Below are 27486 nucleotides of genomic sequence, written 5' to 3'. Positions count from 1 at the left end.
CTTTTTCAAAGACATTAAGACTTAAAAAAAAAAAAATGGTGCCGGCAGTTTTCCCAACCACTGCTTTTCTAACTGAATCTTATCATTGACATGAAACCATCAAATAGTCAAAATGAGCACAGCTGCTTAGTATTTTATGAAAAGCCCAGTCTTCTGTAGTCTTCAGAACATAGTTTTTAAACTTGTAATAAAATACACATAAAAGTTACTATCTTAAGGACTTTTTTTTTAGTAAAAAAGATTTTTTTTAATGTTTATTTTTCAGAGAGACAGAGACAGAGTATGAATGAGTTAGGGGCAGAGAGAGAGGGAGACACAGAATCTGAAGCAGGCTCCAGGCTCCAAGCTGTCAGCACAGAGCCCAATGTGGGGCTCGACCTCACAAGCTGTGAGAACATGACCTGAGCTGAAGTCGGATGCTCAATCAACTGAGCCACCCAAGTGCCCCTCTTAAGGATTTTTAAGTGTGCAGTTCAGTGATGTTAAGGATATTCACAATAGCAAAACTGAAACTATACTCCCCTTAAACTCCCCATTTCTCCCTACTCCCAGAAATGTGGTTAAGTATGAACCATATATATATTTTATTTTTATGTATTATATATAATTTATACATAATATATAATGTATTATATTTTCATAAAATCTCAGTGCCATATATATTATATATAACATATATAATATACACAATTTATAAATAACTATAATATATATATGGCATTGAGATTTTATGAAACTAACCAACACATTTCTAGGAGTCATAAAGTAAAACCCAGACACATTTTGCCTTCTTCCAATTTCCTGACCCCAGTAAAATGTTTGCTCTTCTTCTGAATGCAACCTGAAAATATTTACTTCTGACAGCTTAATTTAACATTTCTCCTTTTAAAAACACCCTTCTAAAATGTGTCCTGTTGTGAGGGTAGAAAACGAAACACAATCCATTATGACTTCACATATATATTTTTAAAAAATAAATGTTTATTTCAAGTATGAAAAGTAATGTTTAAACATTATCCAAAAATTATGTTCAGCTTAACAAGTACAAAACAAGACTTCTGACAAAGTTTACAATTAGGTATAAAATACTTAAGAATATACTTTGACGTTCACAGTGAGCATTTTTGAAAAATAAGTTTTGCTAATAAGCTTTAGAAATAAAAATATATTTACAGTCCCAGCTAAAATAAACAAGTCCTTAACTGAGAACAACAGTCCTCCCTCAGGATCGATAGTTAGCATTTCAAAATAAACAATGGTAAACTTTGTTCAGTAATGTCAAAATTCAATACCTTACGGTTTTGCTGACAAATACCATCTATCTCTTATGTCTGGTACCCACAAGCAAGGTTCTCAAGCCACTTAATTGATTTCATAGATGTATAAAACTTATGTAGTATCCAAACTCTCTTGACATTTTTTACAATTCTGAGCATTTTCAGCAAAATATTCTAAACAGAAACTGGCAGAAACTTCCTGGTGCCCATTACAGAACCATCAAAAAAATTAGCCTTGAAATTATTTTAAAGGACTACTACCAAGGCTTCTGCTTCTCTTTTCCATATACATCTTTTTGTAGGTTTGAAACATTGCTTTTGAATCTTTTGCTGGATTTTGTAGTGTTTCAAATCCATCTGCACTGAAGCTTCTCTTGGAGAGTCTTGTATTAGCCAAAACATTATCATCTAAGGAAACAGAAATTTTGTTTACTTTATTATTCAGTGTTTGTGACCAATATACAATCAATTAAAATGGAGAGGGTAACCCTGCACTCTTCTCTGGGATAAAATTAGGACAAGGAGTTGGACAAACTATGGCTTTTTACCTAGAGAATTATAAATTACACACACAGGACATCTTGCCTATTTTGGGGACTCTTTTCTACTCTCATCCCATCTTCACATCCCACAGCTATCTTGTTCTATCATTTGCACACTATTATAAATGTGACCTTTTTAACAGCTATCTAAACTAGCAATATAAAGAGCACAAACCAGCCAGTTTCAACCAGTGAATGGAAAAGTTTTTGTATTCTAAGACATGTCTGTAGCTTTCTGTTGTCAGACCATTTCAGTGTTATATTAGCCTATCTTTTTGATGGGTCCAGCTTTTCCTACCTCCTGCATTTCTAGATGTGGCTGTACTTCTCAGTAGCCAATTCCCCTGGCCTAGAATAGAATTCCCTTGGTTTTCATTCCTGCTATAGCCATTCCTTTCTGCATAATAGTCTTGTTTTACTTTTTTTTGCCTAGGAACTCACGCATTCTATCCTCTTAGTTTCAAATTCTTGTACATCCTCATTAGCTTTCTTCTATGACACTGATATCCGAGATGGGTTCCTAAGTCATTTTTCAATGGATTCTGTTACTTCCTCTTCTCTGTACCTTACCTTGACTTGATAGTTTCACAACTTGCTCCATCTACACTCAAACCTTTGCTACCAAATGTAGATGTATAATTATCTCAACTGTTTCTCTGATCTGTTTGGGAGTTTGCAACATTTGTTTTTTGTCTCATTTCCCGCTGGTTCATGTTCTCCACCTCTTCATCTTGGTATTTGTTCTTTCACGCTTTTCCTCTAACTCCAGACTTTTTTTTTTTTGGATTGTAAGTATTATTTGCTTTTATTTTTTAATTGAAGTATAGCTGACATACAATATTATGTGAGTTTCGGGTACAACATAGTGATTCATCTCACACTTCGCATCTTGGCTATTCCTTACCCTGCTGCAGATCTCCTTGAGCTTGTGCCCCAGTCTGTGTTTTTTTTATCACGATTCTCAGCACTGATGTTTACTCAACTTCAGTTTATTGCTCATCTTATTTGTGGCTGTCTTTATGTCTCTCATTTAGCTCATGCTTATATCTGGTCAATTTGTGCAGGCATCTATGAGTATTTTCAGATTCAGATTTCAATTATGTCTCTTACCTTCTCTATGGAGTAACATCTCTCCTATTTCCAAGGACCTTTCTTATCCAATCTCAATGCCCATTTCCATTTTTCTCACTTTTGAATTCTTGTGTTCCAACTTTAAAAGTATGCTTTCCACTCTTAGGACTTTTAAAATTCATTTTGCCCTGTTTCAGCTGTTTTCTTGTTCTGACGAAGAGTGCAGTTCTTCTTTAAGACTTTAAATCAATTTAGTTTTTTCCTATGTGTACCTTTACTGTGCAGGACTCGATTTCTGCAAGCCTGCTTATGTATATTTGTTTTAAACTCTCTTTTCCACTTCATCACTTCCTCTCTTTTAAGAAATGTGCTTCTTTATTTTTCATGGTGAAATTCTGCTTCTACCCATTTTCAATGAGTTCTAAACACTTGTCTTTTCATATTCAATTAACCAAAACTAAGATGAAACTCCTGAACCCTAGCTTCTAGTTCTCAATGCAAAACCCTAAAAACAAAGTGCATTCATTCCACTAAGTAAGATACTGAAAGCTCTGGTTTTTCTGGTTGGCACTCAGCCTAAATCCCTCCCATACAAAGAGAAATAAATTTTAACTAGGAGACTCAGTCTCTTATCATCAAAATAACTCAAATTCCACACTGAATTAACTTTGAAAAGAGGGGACAAAGTTCAAGTCCCTATTTGGTTATTAGTCATGGAATTTCTAATGACCTTACCTCCCACTGATAAAATGGGGACATGCTCATCTACCTGGTTTTGAGAATTAAATGAATTAAACTTGCTAATCACCCCACCCAGGAGCTAGCAAACAGGGTATGGCTAACCCTCTAGCCCAATGTGGTAAATAAAGTTTAACTGAAGTATAGCCTATACTCAAGTATAGCCTATACTCATTCATTTATTATTCTGCCATTTTCTCACTATAGTCTCGGAGTTGAGTATTCAGGAAACCTTACGATGTGCAAAACCTAGTATTTACTGCATAATCCTGCACAGAAAAGTTACCTAACTCATCAAGAGGAGAAATATTTTCTTGTTAACAGGAAACAGACCACTGCTCCCCTCTCCACAGTATGACAGAAAATATCAGAAATTATCTTCCTACCATACACTGAATCATTCAAAAAATATGGATAAAAATCAAACTTCACAATAGTTTCATAACTATAATCCAGCTTCTGTGTGACCAAGTGCCCAATACGTAGAGTAAAAATTTAAATACATGAGGATTTTACCTATTTTTTGGTTGGCTTCTGGCATCCTTTTCTCCTCAGTTACACCTCTTAACCAGTCTTCTTTTGTACTTTTTATTCCTGAAACTAAATATTCATTTTCAGATCTCTAGAAATTGCTATTCATCTTTTAGTACTTTAATGAAGGAAAGTCATATAAACACAAAATAAATCTTAGAAGGCATTAAATATATTCACATATACTGCAAATCTAAGAAGCCTCAAAAATCCTTCCATTTCAAGTGTCTGAGTATCTTATAAATGAAAAATGGGTTGCATTAAAAGTTTATCTTCAGTATGGAATTGTTTCTCCCACTTAGGCTGAACACCAACAAATTCCAAGGTATTTAAGGGTACATGACACAAAGAAAGCCCCTCCCATTGCCCCCACCTACTTCCAATGTTCTTGTTACACCCATGCCTCAGATACATTTATATGGCCAAGTGAAATCACCAATACTTTACAACATAAATTTTATAGTCTATTTTTACCATACATCCCTATATCCTTCCAAGAAAATATACCTTGTATTTACATTGTTAACTTTCTGTGCCCAGATACCATCTGAAGAGCACAGGAGAAAAGATTGACATTCAAATCCTTTACTTTTCCAATCTGAATTTCTCAACACAATGTTTTATAAGTAATATTCACAACACTTAAATGTTTCCTGACTACCAAATAATTAGTCCTCTATTTTCTCCTTCCCTCCTGGCACTACACTGAGAATTCTATCATTCAGCCAAATGACAGTCATGCTTCCTTCTGGCCTTGGTAACTTAACACTGGACAAGACTGCTTCCGTTGCCCTCCCATTTCAAGAGCAGACTACAGGACAGTGCTTTAACTTTCGTGATAACACAGTTACCAACTACTTCAAAGATAATAGTAAATCAAACCATTTCCATATGTATAAAAAGTTTTCACAAATATGTAATGATTATTTCCTCATATTTAGACCAAAGCTTCAAATTCACAGAGCTTTGAAATCACAAGTCCAAATGAGAATCAACAAAAGACTGAGGGGCGCCTGGGTGGCTCAGTCGTTTAAGCGGCCGACTTTGGCTCAGGTCATGATTTCAGTCCATGAGTTCGAGCCCCACGTCGGGCTCTGTGCTGACAGCTCAGAGCCTGGAGCCTGTTTCAGATTCTGTGTCTCCCTCTCTCTGACCCTCCCCTGTTCATGCTCTGTCTGTCTCAAAAATAAATAAACATTAAAAAAAATTTTTTTGTTTAAAGATTGAAATAATGTATAACTAACACTCTTCTAACTTAGCACAAAAACATTTTTCATAATATCGGCTTCTTGGTGCAAAACGAAATCTTTGTATTTGGCAAACCTTACAATTCCATACACCTCTTGTCATCAAGTACAAATTGAATACAATTTACAGTAAGGGGAAGATAAACTTAAAACCATGCCTTACAATGTTGTAGACATCATCAAAAAAAATCATACCAGACCTTGCACAGGTGCTTGCTCCTTGCTAGGACAAGGCTGCAGATCCTTCCGGTTGTCGTCAGAATTTGTATTCTTAATCAGTCCATCTGGACATAATTTAAACTCCAGCATGTTTGGTCTTTCTGTGGCATCTTTCACAGGTAAGAAGCTCTGAGGTTTATTTTCTGGTGTCCTCTCTTTATTAAGCTTCATGGGCGAATTATCTAATTTTGTGAGACAAATGCTCTCACGTTCCGTGCATTTAAATGCAACTCTGTTCAGATATAGTTTCCTTTGATCCTTTGATTGGGGAGACATTTGGCCGAATTCAACTTCATTGTCTATACTGTTCAAATTTTTGTCTAATCTGGTTTTATCAATCCACATTTTATCAAGTTGCTTTCCACCAACTATCCCTTTAACATTCCTTGAAATACACATTTTAGACTCCTCAGAATGGTGAAATTTGAGGTTTTTAGCATGGCTTAAAGAAGTATTTAATGATTCTTTAGAAGCCTGTACACTATTGTGTCTCTCATTTGATTTCCCACAACTCCCTGCTTGCATGGAAAGTTTACTGGACTTCATGTACTGAGAATCACACGTTACATTTCTCACGTGGCTTTTCTTTGATGTGTTGCTACCCATCGCTTCTTTGTGCTTCTGCCTTTGTAAATACTCCTTCGGTGTCAGAACTCTACTCATTTTGGATGAAACGTCCTTGGAGCCTGAGGACTTAGCATTTGATACTGTCTTTTCTTTAACTCTGGCTCTTTCATTTGCAAGTGACAAAAAATTACACAACTTAAATGTACCATCTCCCGTGTTTTTATTATGCTCTCGTTTATCATATTTCTTCCTCTTTATCTTTGAATCAAGTATGCCCCCATCATCTAACTTCCTTTTTTCCAAAACTTTTTGTCTCAAGCCACCTGCTTTCAATTTTATTTTCTCTGGGGATACTGACTGTACCAAAGAACCATTCTTCATACACAGATCTTTATTTTTATTTGTCAAAAAACCCACCTTTGGTTTTAGTGGACGTAAGTTTTGTGCCATGAGCTTCTGGTGCAGGCTCTCTTGAGAAAATTTTGTCATTTTATTACTGCTATGAAAAGTTATCTCATGAAACTTCAGTTTTCCTTTCCTTTTGTGACTTTGCAAGGAATCTAGTTTTTTATCACCTTTAGATAAAAACTGACCTGATAATTCTTGTTCTGTCCTCAGTGATTTGTGATGTTTTGTTTTGGGCTTATTTACATTTTTGCTTTCTTCTATTTCAGGAAGATGATTTTTTGTATCTGGACAAGTCAAAGGAATCTCCGGATTGTTATTTAGAGGACTATTACATTCAACAGGGGCATTTCTATCAGTTTTCTCTCCTTGTTTACAACTGTTGATCTTCAAAGGAGAACATTTATCTTCCCCTTCTTTCTCTGAAGCTGAGTTCTTGATAGAATTGCACGGGCACTGGGGTACTCCTTCATAAACCATAGATAGCCATCCCAGTGCACAGCAACGGACATCATCTTTCTCTGAATCCATTACAGAATCATGACTCTTTTCATCTGTATCTGTTTGTGGGTCACACTGGCCCTCTTCTTTGTTTACAGGTTCTTCTTTCTGATGTTCTCCCAACTTGTCTACCTCACAGAGTTGATCTTCATGTTCAGGAAACAATTCTTTCATTTGCTCTGAGTTTAATATTGTAATTTGTATTTGGTCTGTTGAGTCTTTGGAGTCACAACCAGTTTTATCACAAGTTTGACCTTTTGGGATTTGGCTTGTTATTTGTTGGGCCACAGAACTTTCATGTGTGTTCACAGCTTCAATGCCATAGGGAAATTCTTTTAAAAGTTCTGACAGCTGATCATGTAGGTATAAGATGGATGCCTTATCATTAAGAATCTCATTTCTTGTAGGATATTGGGCAGTGTAATTGCAAACTGCATCAGCTTCCTGAGGGCAACTGCCCTGTTGGATAGCTGCCGATGAACACATATCATTAGCCATGCTTTCTTTTTTAGTGATATGTTCCAAATCACTTTCCTCTAAAATTCCACTATTTGCTTTAACATGCTTCAAAGATGATTCTGGAGGTGGAGGTGATTCTGCCTGGCCAGTTATTTTATGTGAAACATCTGTGCACTTTAAAAAATTATCACTTTGAAAACCAAAGTCTTTATTTTCAGTGACATTGTCTGTATGTTCTTTTTGTTGTCCACTACTAATCACCTGTTGCTTAGGGAGAGAAGATTTCTGTGGCTCAACTCTTTTCAAAGGCGGCAAGTTGAATATCTCCGCTATTTGGGAATTATAAGACGTATCACCTTCAACAAGAGAACAAATATTCTCAATATGTAACATATCACCACTAGCAATATCACTTTTCCTTGGCTTGTATGCAGCTTGCTGTTCACTCACAGTATAATGGGTATCTGGTTCTGATTTGATATGCTTTCCTTGATTGCCATGAGGTGTGTCTGCTGCATTAGTTGACTCGTTTTGCTCTTCCTTCTGAATTGGTAAGAACATCTTGGTGTCTGTTGTAGCACCTGCTACTGGTTCATCGACATTAGCTTTCAAAGCAGCAGTAATACTTGTATTTTCTGCCAACTGATTCTGTAAGCTACAAACACTGCCTTCTTTAATAACTGGATACATTGTTTCAGATAAAGCTTCAGGTGTTGTTCCTTTGACAGACAAGGTTTTGACATCTGAAAGAATTAGTGGTGACACTACAGCCACCTGAAGTTCTGTTCCTTTTGTGTTGGTTGTGCCTGAAGACTCAGAATTCTGTACTACCATTGACAAAGTTGTTTCTTGTGAGCTGTTTAACACCTTATTCTGCGAATTTCCCACAACTGAAAATGGACTCTTTTCACAGGTTTCCACAGGCTTGGAAACTCCAACTGCTGTTCTATTTTTTCTTGATTCATTACACTGTTTTTCTTCGGTAGGTTCTGAAGGTTGCTTTTTCCACAGAGAAAGACATGTTGCTAGCAATTCCATGGAAAAGTGACTGTCACTTTTAGAAGGCATTCCACTTGTTGAGGATTTATGCTCAAGGCAAAAAGAGTTATCTAAAACCTTGGCATTTGTGTTACAAGTACTTGGAGCTTCCACTGTTTCCAAATCTAGCTGGTTACCAGTGATTTGGGTACTTGGATTAACTTCATAACTATGTGGTTTAGAACCCTGAATAGTTTCACTAGCATTTTTAAACAACTTCTCCTGAGGTTTATCTCTACATGTAAGTAAACTGAGAATTAGCGTATTTTTATTTGGATATTTTGAAACATATTCCTCAAAGGACGCAGACTGAGGAACGTAAGTTGTTTCAGAATTTGTTGGCACATTTAGTTCAACATTGACATTCCCTGATGAAATCTGGGTGTTATTTAAGGTTGCCTGGGTAATCTCAACAGTCGATGCCTTTAAAGAAGTCCTAACTTTCAAATCTTGTAACTGGTCTGGCATTGGAAACTTTTCTGAACAGACAGAATTTAGTAAAACAGAATTCACTTGGTTAAAATTTCCACAATTGGGGTCCTGAATGTTGGAATTCATTGTACTGTATGCTCTATTTGTTTCTTTTGCAGATTCCATTACTGTTGGTGGTTTATTCTCTGGAGTCACTAGGGTTACCTGTGGTCCAGACCGGATTTGGGCAGTTTGTTTCAGAGACAATCCAGAATTTGGAGCTAATTCACTATAAGAGGTATCAGTAGTTTTAATACAACCTGCTGCCATCAAAAGATTTTTATTAATCTTGATTTTCCTTGCAAGTTCCGAAAACTTCTTTTTTATTTCTACTAATGTTTTAATATCCCTCACTAACTTTTCTTTTGTGACACTTGTGTCCAATACTTGATTTGAAGTTAGATCACAAGAGTCTGTTCTCCTATCTTGATTATTTTGAGCAAGAGTCTGAACACCATCCACAGAAGATCTAACAGGTTCATTAAAAGGCTGAATGACACTGCTATTTACTTTCAAGTTACAGGAATTTCCAACTGTGCTGACATTTTCATTAAGGTTTTGCCAATGCAGTTGTAAACTTCTAGAAAAGTCTTTCCTCATTTCAGGTAAGTGCATTTCTTGACTCTGAGGAACTTCCACAGAAGCCTGTTTAATAACATGCTGAGTACTTTGCAAAGGCTGGCTTGCATATCTACAGTCATAAGGAGGAGGAGGCCTTTTGTCAGTTTGAGGAACTGCGTATCGATAGGAATGTACAGTTGCAGTCTGCTTTGACTGTAAAGTCTGTGGAGGATCTGGAGGGTGACTATTTTTAATTTGCAATGATGCAGATGGCATAGGGTTTTGTTTCTGAAGGGAAGGATCTTGCAAAGAGCTTCGTGATGTGTAACTATATTGCTTTGGAAGCGGTCTGTAATCTGGATAAGTCAGTCCACTGGATGTATACTGTTGCGCCCAGTCAACCTGTCGTTCTGATACAGATGGGTTAAGTCTTGGGGTCCACTGATACGTTATAGGAACTCTTGGAGAATTGGAGGGGATCATTTGTAGTTGCACAGAACAGGTATCTGAAGTTACAAATTGATTCTGTAGTGCATGTACATTAGGTGTATTAGTTCCAAAACTAGTTTGATGAGATACAGTTGCCCCTGTATGAGAATGCACAGAATTCTTCATTGGTGAGTTCAACCATACATTTTGGCTAACGCCTGAAGACATCTGCAAATTGTGATTTAGTTGTTTGGATCCTTTAACATTTGCATATGTTATTCTTTCTACTGACGTTTGTGAGGCCACAACTGTCCCGGTATGTATATCAGAAATAGGGATTTGCTGAGGAGCTGTATAATTTCTCATGTTTAGCAGTGGCTGTGAAACTGGATTTGAATTTCCAAGAAACATACATGCTTCTTGGTTACTTCCAGGATAGCTTAAAGAACTTTGAGATGTTGTGTTAAATGTATTTATTAAAGCCTGCTCCAAAAAAGATGATGGCTTTTTAGGATAATGTGGTGGTAAGGTGACATTCTCTGGTTTTGCATTCCAATTCATTGTTGATTTGATGTAGTAGCAGAGTATTAAAAGTCAGTTGTTTTGAATGTCAGGAATCTGTAGGAAATAAAGATCTTTCATTAAAAATTTGTTTTGTCTGCATAAAACTTCAAGAAAATTAGTTTACCTTAACACCAATGCTATGGTCTATTAGAATTCCAGAAACCTCTGACCAGTCAAAACTTCATCTTTAATTTGGGGAAGAGATACAAAGAAAAGAGCAAAGAAGGATTTAACAATAAACATGGCAAGTATCAATAAAATCTCTGGGGTGTTTTATAGAAATTCTATACAATATAGTATTTTGCTTGCTCCATTTAAGTGGCAATTACTTTGATGTTAACAGGCTCTTTATTCTAAGTAACCCATGTTACCTGAAACAAAACAAACAAAAAACTTCAAACACATGGCAAATACTCCTTATTGTCTATCCCCATTGTCTAATTCCCCAGAGGTATCTATTGTTACCTCCTCTTACAGAAAATTTTATAGGTAAAAAACAAATACATAAAGGAAGCCTCATCTTTTTGCCTCATTTTCATTACTATACCTAGGATACCTTATTATTTCACTACAAATATATTATCCTCATTGCCTGCAGAACATACACTTTCTGAGTATATATTACCATTTAACCAGTCCTTTATTGGCAGATAAAGTTTTTGCACTTGTAAAGTATCCTAAGGATTCTATATTTATACTTTACATTTTTGGCTAAATGTTTCTGGAAATTCCTAGAAGTGAAATCAATGTGTCAAAGGACATTAAAATTATCTTCACGAACAATACAAACTGCCCTCCAAAAAGGTTAAAATAACTTACACTCTCACCCACAGCTACTGACAAATCTAAAAATGGTCAATTCTACAACCATAGTAAATGAGGAAAGACCAATTAAAATAAAACCAACTTCACTTAAACATATTAATACTACACCCTAAATGCAGAATATACATTCTTCCCAAGTGCACATGGAATTTTTACCAACATGACCATCTAGCTGAGCCATAAGCACATCTCAATTTTCAAAGTGTTCAATTATTCAGATTAATTTACAGTGGAATCAATCTAGAAATTATAGAAAACAAAGTAAATAGAAAATTGCCAAGTAATTGAGAAATAAAGAATACACTTTACACTTACAGAGAGAGAGAGAGCGCGCATAGGCTCTCTGGTGCCTCTTTCCTCTACTTATGACATCAGTCCTATTGGATCAGAGCCCCACCCTTATGACCTTATTTAACCTTAATTACCTATAAAGGTCTCACCTCCAAATACAGTTACATTAGGCGTTAGGGCTTCAACATACAAATGGGAGAAGACACACAATTCAGTCCATAACATGCTCCTATCCCCATGTTCATGTAACACATAACACTAATTTAGAGCATAAATAAATATGTTAAAGAGACTGGGAGGGGTGCCTAGTTGGCTCTGTCGGTAGAGCTTGTGACTCAATCTCAGGGAGTTTGAGCCCCCCCCCCCCCCCGGGCGTAGAGATTACTTAAAAATATTCACTCACTCATGCATTCATTCATAAATAAATGAATGAATAAATAACCAAGAAACAATCTTTGTATTTATCACAAAACTAATAAGTTAACCCAAGGAAAGAAATGATGATGAACTGAAATAAAATGAATAAAAATGTAGAAATTCAGCTAGTCACAAGTTGATTCTTTCAAAAGAATAAAAATCATTAAGCCTCTGACAATACCGATCATGAAACTTTAAAAGCACAATATTGGGAATAGAGGCTACCACTAGACCCTATAGACTATAGACACTAATATAATAAGTATTTATTCCAATACATTTCAAATTTAGGAGTAATAGACAAATTCTTTGAAAAATACATATAACCAGGACTAACACAGTAAGAATACCCTATCTCTTTAAAGAACTTACACTGATAATTAAGTATCTTTTCACAAAGAAAATGCCAGGCCTGTATGGCTTTGCTGGAGTATTCCAACAATCATTCATGAAAGAAAACAATCCCAATACAGCTTCTTTAAAAGGACAGGGGCGCCTGGGTGGCTCAGTCGGTTGAGCGGCCGACTTCGGCTCAGGTCATGATCTCGCGGTCCATGGGTTCGAGCCCCGCATCGGGCTCTGTGCTGACAGCTCAGAGCCTGGTGCCTGTTTCAGATTCTGTGTCTCCCTCTTTCTCTGACCCTCCCCTGTTCATGCTCTCTGTCTCAAAAATAAATAAATGTTAAAAAAACAAAAATTAAAAAGAAAAAAGGATAAAGAGAGAACACTTCAGAGCTCATTCACTGAGGCTATCATCCAAATGCTGAAAAGAAGGAAAATTAATAATTTCTTTCAGAAATGTAAATGAAAAAATCCTAAACAAAATGCCAGCAAACCAAATGGGGTGACCTATGGAAAGGATAACCCATCATGATCAAACTTGGCTTTACTTCAAAAATACAAAGTTTGTCATTTGAAAATTAACCAAAGTAATCACAGGACAATAATTTATTTATCTAAGAGAGAAAGCAAGCAAGCACAAGCAGGGGAGGGGTAGAGAGGGAGAGAGAGAATCCCAAGCAGGCTCCACAATGTCAGTGCAGAGCCTAACATGGGATTTGAACTCACAAACCATGAGATCATGGCCTGAGCCAAAATCAAGAGTAGGACATTCAACCAAATGAGCCCCTCAGGTGCCCCAGATGATAAATTTTCAACAGGTACAAAAGCTCTTGATAAAATTCAATATCCATTTATTAGAAGAACAATCATATCAAACCAACAATAGAAATTTCCTTAATTTTGATAAATAGCAGCTTCAAACATTTATATTGACAATAAAATGAAAACGCCACTATTACCTTCTTTTTGCCATGGTACTAGAGATCTGGAAAGCATAAGAATTGGGAAGGAAAACATAAAACTGACTGTTCACAGAGTTTATGTAGACAATCTAAATCAGGGGCACCTGGGTGGCTCAGTTGAGTAAGCATCCAACTTCACTCAGGTCATGCTCTCATGGTTCGAGAGTTCAAGCCCTGTGTAAGGCTCTGTGTTGACAGCTCAGAGCCTGGAGCCTGTTTAGGATGCTGTCTCTCTGCCTCTCTGTGCCCCTCCCCTGCTCAGGATCTGTCTCTCTCTCTCTCTCTCTCTCTCAAAAATAAATATTTAAAAAAATTTTTTAAATCCAAAACAATCTACAGATCTTTTACATCTATCAAGTCTTGGGTCATAGTGTTTTCACTAAAAAGAAAAACAAGATTGAAGAAGGTATGTATGCTTTTGAATTAAAAACGAATCCCCAAAAGAGAGAGATCTGTATATTCCTCACATGCCTTCTCTCAGGAAAGCTCCTTATTAATAATACAACTGACTAGGGGTACCTGGCTGGCTCAGTTGCTAAAGCATGCAACTCCTGGTCTTGGGGCTGTGAGTTCAAATCCCATGTTAAGAGCAGTTTACTTAAAAAAGAAAAAAATAAATAAAGGCCGAAGCATAATACAAACTAGTTTTTCTACTAGAGTTAATGATGCCTAATAAATTCCCCTTACTTCTTGTATGTACTTGGGGGTGGGATGCTGTTATGAACTAAATTGTATTATTCCCCCCACCAATTTGAAATGTTGAGGTCCTAATCCCCAGTGTGACTATATTTGAAAACAGGCCTTTAAGGGAGGTAATTAAGTCTAAATGAGGTGAGAAGGATAGGAGCACAATCCAACAGGACAACAACCGCTGTCCTCATAAGAAAGGCATATGCACACGGTGGGGGGAGAGAGACCATGTGACATCACATAGGAGGAGGCTGACCACAAGCCAAGAAGGAAGAGGCCTCAGGAGAAACCATAACCCTGATCTTGGACTTCCAGCCTCTAAAACTGTGAGAAATAGGGCACCTGGGTGGCTCTGTAATTAAACATCTGACTTCAGCTCAGGTCATGATCCCACTGTTAGTGAGTTCAAGCCCCACACTGGGCTCTACGCTGACACTGCAGAGCCTGCTTGGGACTCTCTCTCCCTCTCTCTCTCTCTCTCTGCCCCCACCCCCTGCTCACTCACTCTCAAAACATAAACTTAAAAAAAGAAAAATTTTCAACCCAGCAACTTTATTTTTACTTTACCCTTATTACAGAAATTTCAAAGTAAAAAAATAACCTAAAAATCACAGCTTGTGGAAGAATAGTAATATTAGTATCTATTTTAAACACAATCACACGCACCCATGAACAGAACTCTATGAAAACGGACTGGTTACATTATGATCTACCTACTACAGGTCAGATAAAATTGTAAGAAATAGAACAGGACAAACAGAGCCACATCAAGAATTGTTTTATATACAAGGGTGACTGTTAATTTGTCAAAGAAACTGGAACATTATTAAAATGAAAGATAATGCTATTAATAGACAAGATGATAGGCATAAAAAAAGACTGTCTCAGAGCAGCCCAAAAGATGCAAACCTAGACAATGTCCAGCAGGCTTCAATAAACGTTTGTTAAATGAATAAACACAATCTGTAAGTACTGAACACCAAGTTAAAAAGAAGTCCCTATTTAAACTTCCAGATGGGAAAAAGTCCCCACTTCTCCCTTCAGATTCGTGTCAGCCATAAACATCACATGATTTCAATACTTCAAAAATATAGAACTTCTTAAAAAATATATTAAATACTCTTCTTATACCTGAAAAAAACATAAAACCCAGACTTCTGGTATTTTTTTTTTAATTTTTTAACATGTATTCATTTTTGAGAGACAAGAATGAGACAGAGCACAAGCAGGGGAGGGGCAGAGAGAGAAGGAAACACAGAATCTGAAGCAGGCTCCAGGCTCTGAGCAACCGTTCAGCACAGAACCTGACACGGAGCTTGACCCACGAACCGCAAGATCATGACCTGAGCCAAAGTCGGTCACCTAACCAATTGGGCCACCCATGCGCCCCCCCATTCTGGTATTTTATTTTATTTTATTTTATTTATTTTATTTTTTTAAATTTTTTAATGTTGTTTATTCTTGAGAGAGAGAGAGAGAGAGAGAGAGAGAGAGAGAGAGCGCGCGCGCATAAGCAGGGGAGGGGCAGAGAGAGGGAGACACAGAATCCGAAGCAGGCTTCAGGCTCCGAGCTGTCAGCACAGAGCCTGATGCAGGGCTTGAACTCACGGACCATGAGATGATGACCTGAGCTGAAGTCAGATGCTCCACAGACTGAGCCACTCAGGCGCCCCTCCCCCCCATTCTGGTATTTTAAAGTGAAACTTTCCCTTATGGCTTAAGTTTGACATCTAATGTGTTCCACAAACCAAAGTTTATTTGGAGTGTCAGCTGATGTGGTCAAAACGAGGAAAGCCACTATTTTCCACTGAAAAACTGATTTACGTTAGCAAAAGCTATAGATGTTTCTGTAACATCAACAAAACCATCAATACCAACACTTCAATGTAAAATGCACTTTTCAGAAATTCGAAAAGTATCATGATTTTCTCAACCTATTATTCTAGCTCTGGCTGTTCGTATCCTTAGTCATAGAAGAAATTAGGCTATCAATCCTTGAATTAGGCTTTCAAGAATATTCTAAATTTTGCATTATTTATAATACAATTCTATAAATAACAGCTATCATTTGAAAGTTTACCATATGTTAAGAACTGCACTGAATGCTTTAAATACATGATCACAAGTAACTGTTACAACAAATGAATGAAGCCAGGCAATAGTGCAAGGCTAGCAAGGCTAGATAGAAATCCCACTATCACAGCTGTCCACATTGCCAGAGACAGAAAGGAGACAAGAATATAACTTCACATACAAATTTATTACTTACCCACACAGAAAAAAATAACATCAGTGTCCCTATTCCCAGAGGGTGATCCCAAGGTGTTTGAGAACACAGGTTGCCAAAAAGCCAACTCTAAACTGCAGCCATTTTATAGCTGGCGACTATATAACCCAAGGATAAGGGAGGTGGTAAAGTCCTGTGCTCAACAGGAAAAAAAAAAACATGCCTGTGGCTATTTCTCACAAGGGTTCTTATCAACTTTTGTTCCAGAAGGGCCTACTGGGTGTCCTGCCAAGGTAGGAGTCAGACAGAGATTAGACTTTGCCTATTTGGCCCATGAATAGACAAAGGTCATCAGAGTACAATGGAGAAGTTGCCCCCTACATCTCTACCCTCCACCCTACATGTGTCCTGCTACAAATTCTATTCAGAAGCACAGGACACTCAATCAAATACCCTAACGAACTGTACTTCTTCTTAGGCAACACTGGAAAAGAGTGACTTGACCCTGACCCCTGCCAGAATGATCAGGCCGTTTGTGGAGGTCAGGCCACAAGCTCCCCATACGGAGCCATGTAACGTCCCAGGTATCATCCAGGCTCACCAATAAGAGTCACATGGCTTTCTCTCTGGAAGGACAAGGGAGTGGGAAATAAATTGCTCTAATTTTGCTCACTGATTAATCTAAGCAGAGCATGGGATGCTGGCAATCACACATACCCCATCATGACTGGCCAGTAGGAAGTTCAGAGCAATGCATCTATCATTCAGGCTAGAAAGTTTACGCTTATGTCTCCAGAGCAGAGGTCAGAGACAAATTTCAAACTAACTTTAGAGTTGTACTATTCCCTAAAATGGGAATTAAATATCAGAGAGCACACATGAAAAAGTCAGTTATCCCTCCTGGGAGTTCTGCCTAGAAACTCATTTTAGAACCCTCCAGGTACCCACCACCTTAAGCAAACAAGATTCATTAGAGGGGTGGTGGTCTCAAATATCTAGAAATTCCTGACAAGTGCCTCAAATACAGAGGAGTAGTTTGCCAGCATAAGCTACCTAAGATGCAATATGCTGTTGGAGTACAAAGTGTATTAGGAGAATAAATACCACTATTACAGCAGGAATGAGCCAATTCTGTGCCTCTTGAGATGGATAAACTCTTTGAACAGAACCAAACAGTTGCCATAAAAGCAGGCTCAACTGCCTTGAAGAGAAATCTGAAAACTGTTACACCCAGTTAGTTACCTTCGTCATTATAGACCATACTCTAGTGTTTACTCTGGTTGTACCAGGTTTTGTTTGGAGGAGTGTAAGAATATTAACACAGGCATTTTGTTGGCATCCCATTAAGATCCAGGTTTTATAAAACTAAAGGTTAAGACTAATGACACAAGGGGACCTGAAGTACCAGAAGAGACCTATAGGATAGAATCTACTTTCTTATTATCAGGGTCAGGTAGGGGATGACAGATCCAGTTAAATTCAGAACCGTAACTGTAGTCTAGAAGATACAGACAAGAGAATTCTGCTTTCCCTCATTCAGGAAACCAATGGAAATCATGACTAACAGAATAAATTACACGAGTCTTGGCCCAAAGGACACCACTCCCAAGTGCATTCATTCCCCCCAAATTAGCAACTGCTGAGGGTTTCTAAGAGTCCTTAAGATTAAGATCTTCCACTGGCCAGCAGTATGTTGACTAAGAGTAGTAGGCAGCTACAAGCCTGAGGTAAATTAGATTACTAGTTTCTGCCTACTCCTCCAACCCTTATCCCCTAGGTCTATGGTCTTCCTTCTCCAACTAGCATAGAGGACCTCTGCAAGTTATGGTGGGTGAGAAGGAATGGCAATCACTCAACTGTGAACTCATCACTTCCATGCTCTAAGCCACCTTACCCACAACACCTTGTATAGTAGCATGGTCATGTGGAAGGAAAATGTAAAAACCAACAGAAGTTGTGGCAGTGAATCTTTATGGCCATAATGAAAGTGACCTACTTGAGATAAATTTCTGACCTCCAATAAACACCCTCAACTACTTCAACTAAAATAACACATGGCAAGAAACTAAATGCAGAAGATTTGATATAACCTACATAAATATTCTTCAGGATCCTAAAGAATTTCTAACGTATGAGAGGTAGGGCGCCTGAGTGGCTCAGTCGGTTAAATGTGACTGGTTACATGTGACTCTAGGTTTCGGCTCAGCTCTCGTGATTAGTGAGACCAACGTCAGGCTCTATGATATCAACTTGGGTTCCTGTCTCCCTCTCTCTGCCCCTCCTCGACTCACACTAGTGCGCTCAAAAATAAACATTAAAAAAAGATTTCTGGGGCGCTGGGGTGGCTCAGGTCATGATCTCGCTGTTCATGTTCAAGCCCTACGTCAGGCTCTGTGCTGACAGACAGCTCAGAGCCTGGAACCCGTTTCCGATTCTGTGTTTCCCTCTCTCTCTCTCTCTCTGCCCCTCCCCCACTCACACTTTCTCAAAAATAAATTTAAAAAAAAATTTTTTTTAAGAATTTCTAATGTATATAAAAGCTTCCTGACTTGATCTGTCCCTGCTGACTGTAGCTAGAGATGGCACGCCCATTCAGTACTCATGGAAGAACCTGGAAGCATGTGCCTCACCTTCACAGACTTTGCCTATGCATCTCTTTTCTGTTAGTCCTATATTATATCCTTTGCTGTCATAAACTTTAGCCATGAGGATATAGAGAAAAGGAACAAAACCACAACTTGGGTCCTTGAAAAGATCAACAAAACTAATAAACCTTTACCTAAACTGACCAAAAAAAAATTACTCAAAATTACTCAAATTACTAAAATCAGGAAATAGAGACACTACTACCAACCTTTCATTGAAAACAAAAAGAGAATACTATGAACAACCACATGCCAATATATTCGATAATCTGAAAGAACAAGCTCCCTGTGATATTGTAATTTATACAAAGAAATATATATTTGATCTTTGTCCCTATTTCTCACACAGAATTTCTAAAATCCTGAGGTTTTCCCAAGTGTTGAGTGAAAAAAGGTGCCTTTTGTTAGGTTAATGAGGTGACTTTTAGACTGCACCAAAAGGTGGGGGCGGGCAGGAGAACCATCCATGTGAATAGGGGGTTGGATCTTTTAGCCCTCCCCCACCTCCAGGGAGGGATGGAGAGTTGGAGGTTAAATCAATGGCTAATGTTTTTAATCAGTCATGACTGTGTAATAAAGCCTCTATAAAAACTCAAAAGGACAGGATTCAGAGGGCTTCTGGGTTTGTGAACACATGAAGATTTGGGGACTTTGGCATGCCCAGAGGGAGCACAGAAGTTCCACACAACTTCCTACATACCTCATTCTACCAGCTCTTCTAGACTGTTGATTCATATCCTTTAAATTCCTTTGCAATAAACCAGTAACCTAGTAAGTAAAATGATTCTCCGAGTTTCATTAGCCTCTCTACCAAATTAATAGATTCCAACGAAGGGGTTGGGGAAACTTCCATTCAATAGCCAGTTAGACACAAGTACAGGCAACAAACAATCTAGACTTGCGACTCATATCTCAAGTCCAAGGAGGGGAGTTATAAAAACCTCCAATCCGTAACCTGTTCGTCAGAAGCACAGGGAATAACCTGGGTTTGTGATTGGTGTCTCAAGTATGGATGAAGGCAGTCTTGTGGGACTAAGCCCTCAACCTGTAGAATCTGATGCTACCCCCCAGGTATATAGTGTCAGAATTGTAGGAGACCCAGCTGGTGTCCCCAGAGAACTGCTTGTTGTTGCTTGTTGTTGTTCCACACACATACAGTGGAATTCAGTGAAGAAACCCCAAAAACTCCAAAAGACACTGACTGAAACTGACTTGAGATACAGAAAATCTAACTAGGCCTATGAAGAGATTGAATTAGTAACCAGAAGATTACCCAAAAAGAAATGGTTAGGCCCAAATGGCACTCTGGACAATCATACCAAAACCATAAATATTATAAACCAATTCTACAAACTTTTTTAAAACACAAAAGAGGGAATACTTCCCAAGTTAATTCTAAGAGGCCAAGATAACTCCATAGCAAAACCAGAAAAGAAATCACAATACAACTACAGACCAATCTGTTATGAATATGGATGCAAAAATCCTCAAAAAAGAACTAGCAAACCAAACACAGCAGCATATAAAAATAATTATATACCATAACAAAGTGGGACTTATCCCTGAAATGCAAGGTTGATTTAAAAAAATCAATGTTAGGGGCGCCTGGGTGGCTCAGTCGGTTAAGCATCCGACTTCAGCTCAGGTCTCGATCTCGCCGTCTGTTGAGTTCGAGCCCCGCGTCGGGCTCTGGGCTGATGGCTCAGAGCCTGGAGCCTGCTTCCAATTCTGTGTCTCCCTCTCTCTCTGCCCCTCCCCTGTTCATGCTCTATCTCTCTCTGTCTCAAAAATAAATAAACATTAAAAAAAGATTTAAAAAATAATAAAAAAATAATAATAAAAAAATCAATGTGATATCAAATATCAATACAATAAAGGACAAAAACCACATGATCATCTCAGTAGATTCAGAAGAAGGACCTAACAGGATGGAAATTAAATGCATCTTCAAATCCAACTCTTTTTCATGGTAAAAACACTCAAACTAGAAAAAGAAGGGAACTTCTTTGATTTGATAAAAGGCATCTGCAAAAAACCCACAGCTTACATCATAATAGTTAAAGACTGAATGTTTATCCTCTAAGAAATCAGGGAAAAAACAGAGATGCCTGTTCTTGCTACTTCTAATCCATATTGTACTAGAGGTTCTAGCCATGGCAGTTCAGAAAAAAGAAAGAAAAGAAAGAAATAAAAGACATCCAGATTGGAAAAGAAGAAGTAAAACTATCTCTACTTGCAGATGACATGATCTTGTATATAGAAAACTTTTAAGGAACCCACTAAAACCTAACAATTAATTAACTAGTTTAGCTCAGTTGCCTACTACAAGCTCAGTATACAGAAGCCAAATGTATTTCTAAACAACACTTAATCTGGAAATCAATCTCACTACAGTAACATTAAAAAGAATCAAACACTTTGAATAAGTTTAACAAAAGTGAAAAATTTATAAAACATTGCTGTAAGAAATTAAAGACCAAGGGCACCTGGCTGGCTCAGGTGGAAGAGCATGCAACTCTTGACCTCAGGGTTTCGAATTAGAGCGAGCCCCATGCTGAATGCAGAGATAGAAAAGAAAAGGGGAGGCGAGGGGAGGGGAGGGGAGGGGAGGGGAGGGGAGGGGAGAAGAGAAAATTAAAGACCTAAAAAAAAGGGATAACATCCCACATTCGATGGATTAAAGGATTTAATACTGTTAAAGTAGAAACACCACCCAAATTCATCTACAGAGTCAGTACAACCCTTACCAAAATCCCAGATGTCTTCTTTCTAGAAATTGAGAACCTGATCCTGAAATTCATTTTGAAAAGAGTAAAGTTGGAGGACTTACACTTTCCAACTTCAAGACTTACTACAAAACTATGATAACAAAACCATGTGGCACTGATACAGGATAGACACTGATCAGTGGAACAGAATCCAAAAATAAACCCTCACATTTACAATAAGGAACTAGAATTCAAAAAAGGACTCTTGCAACTCAACAATACAAAGACAACTCAAATTGAAAGTTTTTCCAAAGATATATAGTCAATATGCACATGAAAAGATGTTTAACATCATTAACCATCAGGAGAATGCAATCAAAAATACGGTGTTGCAGGGGCATCTGTATGGCTCAGTGGGTGGAGCATTTGACTTCAGCTCAGGTCATGATCTCCAGGTTCGTGGGTTCAAGCCCTGCGTTGACAGCTCGGAGCCAGGAGCCTGTTTTGGATTCTGTGTCTGTCTGTCTCTCTGCCCCTCCCCAACTCATGCTCTCTCTCAAAAATGAGTATTTTTAAAAATCTTTAAAAAATAAATATACATTTAAAAACGCAAAAAAAAAAAAAAAAAAAAAATCCACAGTAGCATACCACAAAAAGACAAGTGTTTGCCCTGGATGTGGACATACTGGAACTCTTATGCCTTGCTGCTGAGAATCTAAATCTAAATCTATATAAATACTCTGAATAACACTCTGGCAGTTTCTCAAAAGACCAAGTAGTTATATGATGGAGCAATTCTATTCCTAGGTACATACCCAAAGGAATTAAAAATGTATGTCTAGGGGCGCCTGGGTGGCTCAGTCGGTTAAGCGGCCGACTTCGGCTCAGGTCACGATCTCACAGTCCGTGAGTTCAAGCCCCGTGTCGGGCTCTGTGCTGACAGCTCGGAGCCTGGAGCCTATTTCGGATTCTATGTCTCCCTCTCTCTGACCATCCCCTGTTCATGCTCTGTCTCTCCATGTCTCAAAAATAAATCAAAATGTTAAAAAAAAAAATTAAAAAAAAAAATGTATGTCTACACAAACACCTGCACATGAACGCTCACAGGGGTATTATTCACAGTAGCTAAAAAGTGGTAACAATCCAAATGTCTGCTAACTGATTAAAGGATAAACAAAATGTGGCATATCCATGCAATGGACTATTACTTGACAATAAAAAGCAGTGAAGGACACAGATAAACCTTGAAAACAAAATGCTAGGTGAGAGACGTCATAAAAGATCACATATTAATCCATCTGTACGAAATGTACACACATCTAGAGACAGAAACTAGATTAATAGTTGCCTGGGAATGTTTGGGTTGGGGAAAAGGGGGAGTGATCTGTGAAAGAAGATTCTGAAACAGAGTGAGCATTGCTAAGAGAGTCACTCTAAATAGAGTCAGATGAATATCGAAAGTAGGGTCGAGGCTTGTCTCCAGTTTTAATTTTTTTTCCCAGTTTTAATTTTCAAAACATCACAAAGTTCTGACTTTTGTCAGTTACAACTGGACCACCTCCTGGAATGCATCGTCCTACTGTGGCTAAATAGCCAAAGCCTACAAATAGCCAAACACGTATTATAGTTAGTTTCAACTCTGCTAGCACCCATCAACCAATCATTTATTCATCCAAAACAAATTATGTAACCTTGTGCCTTCTGCTTATGTAAGCTTGTACTTCCCCACTTGTCGCAGCACTTTACTTTGGATTTTGTCAACTCTGTGTGTCTCAGATTGCAATCCCTAAGGGTCTAAATAAACCTTTTTGGTTGCTGTGCAGATTCATCACCTTCAGGATCAACACCATTAATGAGCATGGAGATTGTTTTGGGAGTAAAGAAACTGTTCTAATTTAATGCAATGATGGTTGCACACCACGTGAACATAACTTAAAACCACTGTACACTGTAGTGGGTGCCTGAGTGGCTCAGTTGGTCACGTGTCTTGACTCCTGATTGGTTAAGTTACCAGGGTCTTGGGATCAAGCCCCGTACATCTGGCTCCAAGCAAGTAGTAGAGCCTGCTAAAGATGCTCTCTCCCTCTCCCTCTGCCCCACTCTCGCAGACACACAAGGGCACACTCTCTCCACAATTAAAAAAAAAACAACACTGTACACTGTAAATGGACAAACTGAATTTTATAAATACGGCATATGAATTATATCCCTAAACTGTGGTTTAAAAACCAAACATAGTTATTTCCCTGTCAATAGCACCGACATGGGTACATGACCCAATGAAAGCCAATGAAATTATAGACTTTTGGTAGAGCAACCATACAAAAGGCCTAAGTTCAAGCTGATTGGATACATACCTGGAGATGCTAGAGCCACTCAAGGAAGAAAGGTGTGCCTGAGAATGGAGTCAATGCTGAAGAACAGAGCTCAAAGATGGAGGGTCTCAAAAGTCTTTAAAGTTTTTCTTTCTTTATATTCAGATACTGGATCCAGCCAAACATGAAGGTTGAACTATTTGAACTTCTTAATGATGTGATCCAGTAAATTATCTTTTAGGGCTTAAAAAAAATAATAATTTGCTTATGATTTGTTTCTTAAAACATAGGGTACACAATATAATTTCTTATAATACTTTGCAATCTTAACCATAAATTAAAGATTTAATTTACAGTGAAGTCATATAATTTAATACATCTCAGGAGAATCTTAGTGATTGTCATTAAATCTTTGCAGTCATTAGAACTATGAGCAAATGTCTCACGACATTTACCTCAAGAGGCCAGCCTCTAACACTGCCCTTCAATTTACAAGCACACTTAGGATCTCAAGAATATACACACTACAATGCTGCCTCCCAACAAAGCATTTAGAATTTCTCAAAGTCCCCAGTTAGTTCTTTCTTTACAAGACTTATTACAAAGTAAATTTTAACTTGCATTCTAGAGACAGAGTTGGTAAACGTTGTCTCTTTATCTCAAATTGAATGCTTTCCATGTCTGTTTCAATGGGAGGGATGGGGCAGGAGGGTGGAGAAGGCCTGCTTACACACACACAAAACCTTTGAAATTCACCTTTATAAATACCTTTTCAAACAACAAGATCAATTCCCTAAACATTTAGGTTCCTATTTATACAAGACATCGATAACCTAAATGGTAAGGGAGTCCTGTAGATCACACAGTAATATGGAAAAACGAGGCTCTGGGGCAAATATGCCCTGAATTAAGAATTTAACAGAGGGGCACCTGGGTAGCTCAGTCGGTTGAGCGGCCGACCTCAGTCCAGGTCATGATCTCGCAGTCTGTGAGTTCAAGCCCTGTTGGGCTCTGTGCTGACAGGTCAGAGCCTGGAGCCTATTTCGGATTCTGTGTCTCCCTCTCTCTCTGCCCCTCCCCGGCTCATGCTCTGTCTCTGTCTCTGTCAAAAATAAAACATTCAAAAAAAAAAATATTTTTTTAAAGGAGAATTTAATGGAGATATTCTTGATTTCAAATTAAGCCTAGAGGTAAAAACCAGAGTTGTGTCTAGTACTTCCCTGCAGAAACATAACCTACAACAGGATCTATAGTAAAGGGTTTAATCAACACAAAACTGATTAACGTAGAGCTGATAAACTTAGACCTTAAAGGAGCAAACTGAATTTCCTATTAGATACAATGCTGTCTGAGGCCATAAAATATCTTTCCTCTACAGGACAACAACTAAAATTTACTGAGCTCTTACCACTCACAGACAGGGGCTGTCCCACATGTGTTGTATGACTAAAACTCATATAATTTGGGGCACCTGGGTGGCTCAGCCGGTTAAGCTTCCAACTCTTGATTTTGGCTCAGGTCATGATCTCGTGGTTTGTGAGATCAAGCCCCACGTCGGGCTCTGCACTGACAGCAAGGAGCCTGCTTGGGATCTCGGTCTCCCTCTCTTTCTCTCTCTCAAAAACAAAAAAATAAAATAAAATAAACTTACAAAAATTCTAAAAAATAGAGCAATCCTAAGTAGACCTCTGCCTGAGTAACCTGAACCAGTCACCTCCCATAATCTACTCTTTCTTGCAAAGACTAACAACTAAATTCTCTATGCTATGTCAACCATATATTTCTCCTCAAGCTCTGCCATCAAATCCATTGTGCCCGACTGTTTAATATTTAACCAACGCTGATTCGTTTAATTAACAATTTAATTCCATAATAAATTAGAGCAGGCTACTTGGAGGTAACATACTTACTTTTAAGTACAATGTTAGTCTTTTACTACTATGTTCCCATTTCCCTCCAAGCATGTCAGTCCCCCTTCACACAGTGTTTATTATACTTCTTTGGTCCTAGGAAGAGCAAGAAACATTTTATAATTAGTGATAATTTAATATGAACTGCATTTTTTTATTCATATGAAACTTACTTTATGATAAAAGCACATGCTATTCTGTTTGCTAGATAGGACATTGCTGTGCCAAACTGTGTTCCTTTAAGGTTGCACCAAAAACATACTAAGTTTACAGAATTCTCATTAGGTGTGGAAAGTAACAAATAGAAACTAGGTGTGGCCTAAAATACCATTCACTGTTTAAGTTAGAATTCAAGTTGGTCCTCCAGGATCACTACTGCCCTACCATTCCAAAACAGAAATACTTTATCTTACCAGCTTTCCTCACTAGAACAGTAAGAGAATCCGACTGTACAGGGGGAAACGTAACTAAAACCTTAACATTCGTGAATGCTAACAATGACTAAAACATACAATTTACAAGCAGAAAAGTCCCCAAAGAAGCTCTGCGACCCACCTATTCAAATGCACCCCAAGCTGACTCGTATCATGGGCTGTTCTCTTTATTTTGAAGGTAGGCTCCTTAAAGTATTACAAATAAATTGTTTTCACTGAAACGATTCTCCTCAAAAGGTTGCTGCTGAACTCAAGATCCTAAGGACATTTGCTTAGAGCATTCGCCTCCCTCGAAAACACCTAAAATCGGTATGCATTTGTGCATTTAAAAATGCCTCGAGGAACTAACTACTGCTGAGGAACAGAAAGCATCTGCGGAACAGAGGCGTTCGCGGGCCACTTGGAGATACAAGCCGAGCAATTCTGTTTCGGGAGGGTCAGCATAATGGAGGTGGGGAGGAAGGCAACGCTCGAGAAACCGTAAACGCAAAACAAAGATTTTTTTTTTTTCCACGCCACCGACAGGAAATAATTAACAACATAAGGTACTCTCACACCCACCACCTCGTAGTTCAACAAAATGCGTACTCGCTCTCTCCACCCCGACCTCCACCGCAAGGAGTGAGGCAATTTAAAGAAAACACCCAGGAGGCGCCGCCCTCCGGCTCGGGCTGGGCGTCCGCGGCTGGCCCCGGCCGGCCCCGCGCGGCAGGCAGGGCCACGAGCGAAGGGGCCGGCACGCGGTGGGGCGCGCGAGTCGCGGGGCCGAGGCCCGGAGACGCCCGAGCTCCCGCGACCCCGAGACTCCGTCCTCGCCCCAGAACAAAAGCGCCCGCCGCCTCGCGCGCGGCGCCTGCCCGCGGGCGCCTGGGCTCCTGACGGCCAGCACCGCGCCTGGGACCTGAGGAGAGCGAGGGGCAGCGGGCTCCCAGGCCCCACACTTACCGACGGGCGCCGAGCCCAGCGCGGGTAAGCGGGGAGGACGCTCTGGGCCTCCCGGGCCCCTGAGTTTAAGTCAACTCGGTCCGCCTTCAGGGGCGGGTCGATCAGCGAGGCCCAGGCTCCCCGAACAGCTAGGCCCCGCCCCCGGCCGTGAGCGG

General features: G+C 38.8%; 1 protein-coding gene across 3 annotated transcripts; it reads right to left on the bottom strand.

Moving 5' to 3' along the window:
• Positions 1-959: 959 nt before the first annotated feature.
• Positions 960-27486, bottom strand: RESF1 (retroelement silencing factor 1). Of its 3 annotated transcripts, none has more exons than XM_023256904.2 (6): positions 27332-27486; positions 25953-26048; positions 24085-24285; positions 5607-10674; positions 4145-4228; positions 960-1685 (listed from the first exon to the last, which is right to left on the bottom strand). In XM_023256904.2, exons 4-6 carry the CDS (start codon positions 10615-10617, stop codon positions 1519-1521), a joined length of 5262 nt encoding a protein of 1753 aa, XP_023112672.2. In that variant the 5' UTR covers positions 10618-10674; positions 24085-24285; positions 25953-26048; positions 27332-27486; the 3' UTR covers positions 960-1518. The 3 variants fall into 3 exon arrangements, with proteins under 3 accessions (XP_023112672.2, XP_023112673.2, XP_023112674.2); XM_023256905.2 differs by lacking the exon at positions 27332-27486 and adding an exon at positions 26508-26953; XM_023256906.2 differs by lacking the exons at positions 25953-26048; positions 27332-27486 and adding an exon at positions 24973-25034.

Source organism: Felis catus, chromosome B4 (assembly GCF_018350175.1).
Source record: "Felis catus isolate Fca126 chromosome B4, F.catus_Fca126_mat1.0, whole genome shotgun sequence".
Lineage (NCBI taxonomy): Eukaryota > Metazoa > Chordata > Mammalia > Carnivora > Felidae > Felis > Felis catus.
This window is presented reverse-complemented; position numbering and strand designations above follow the sequence as displayed.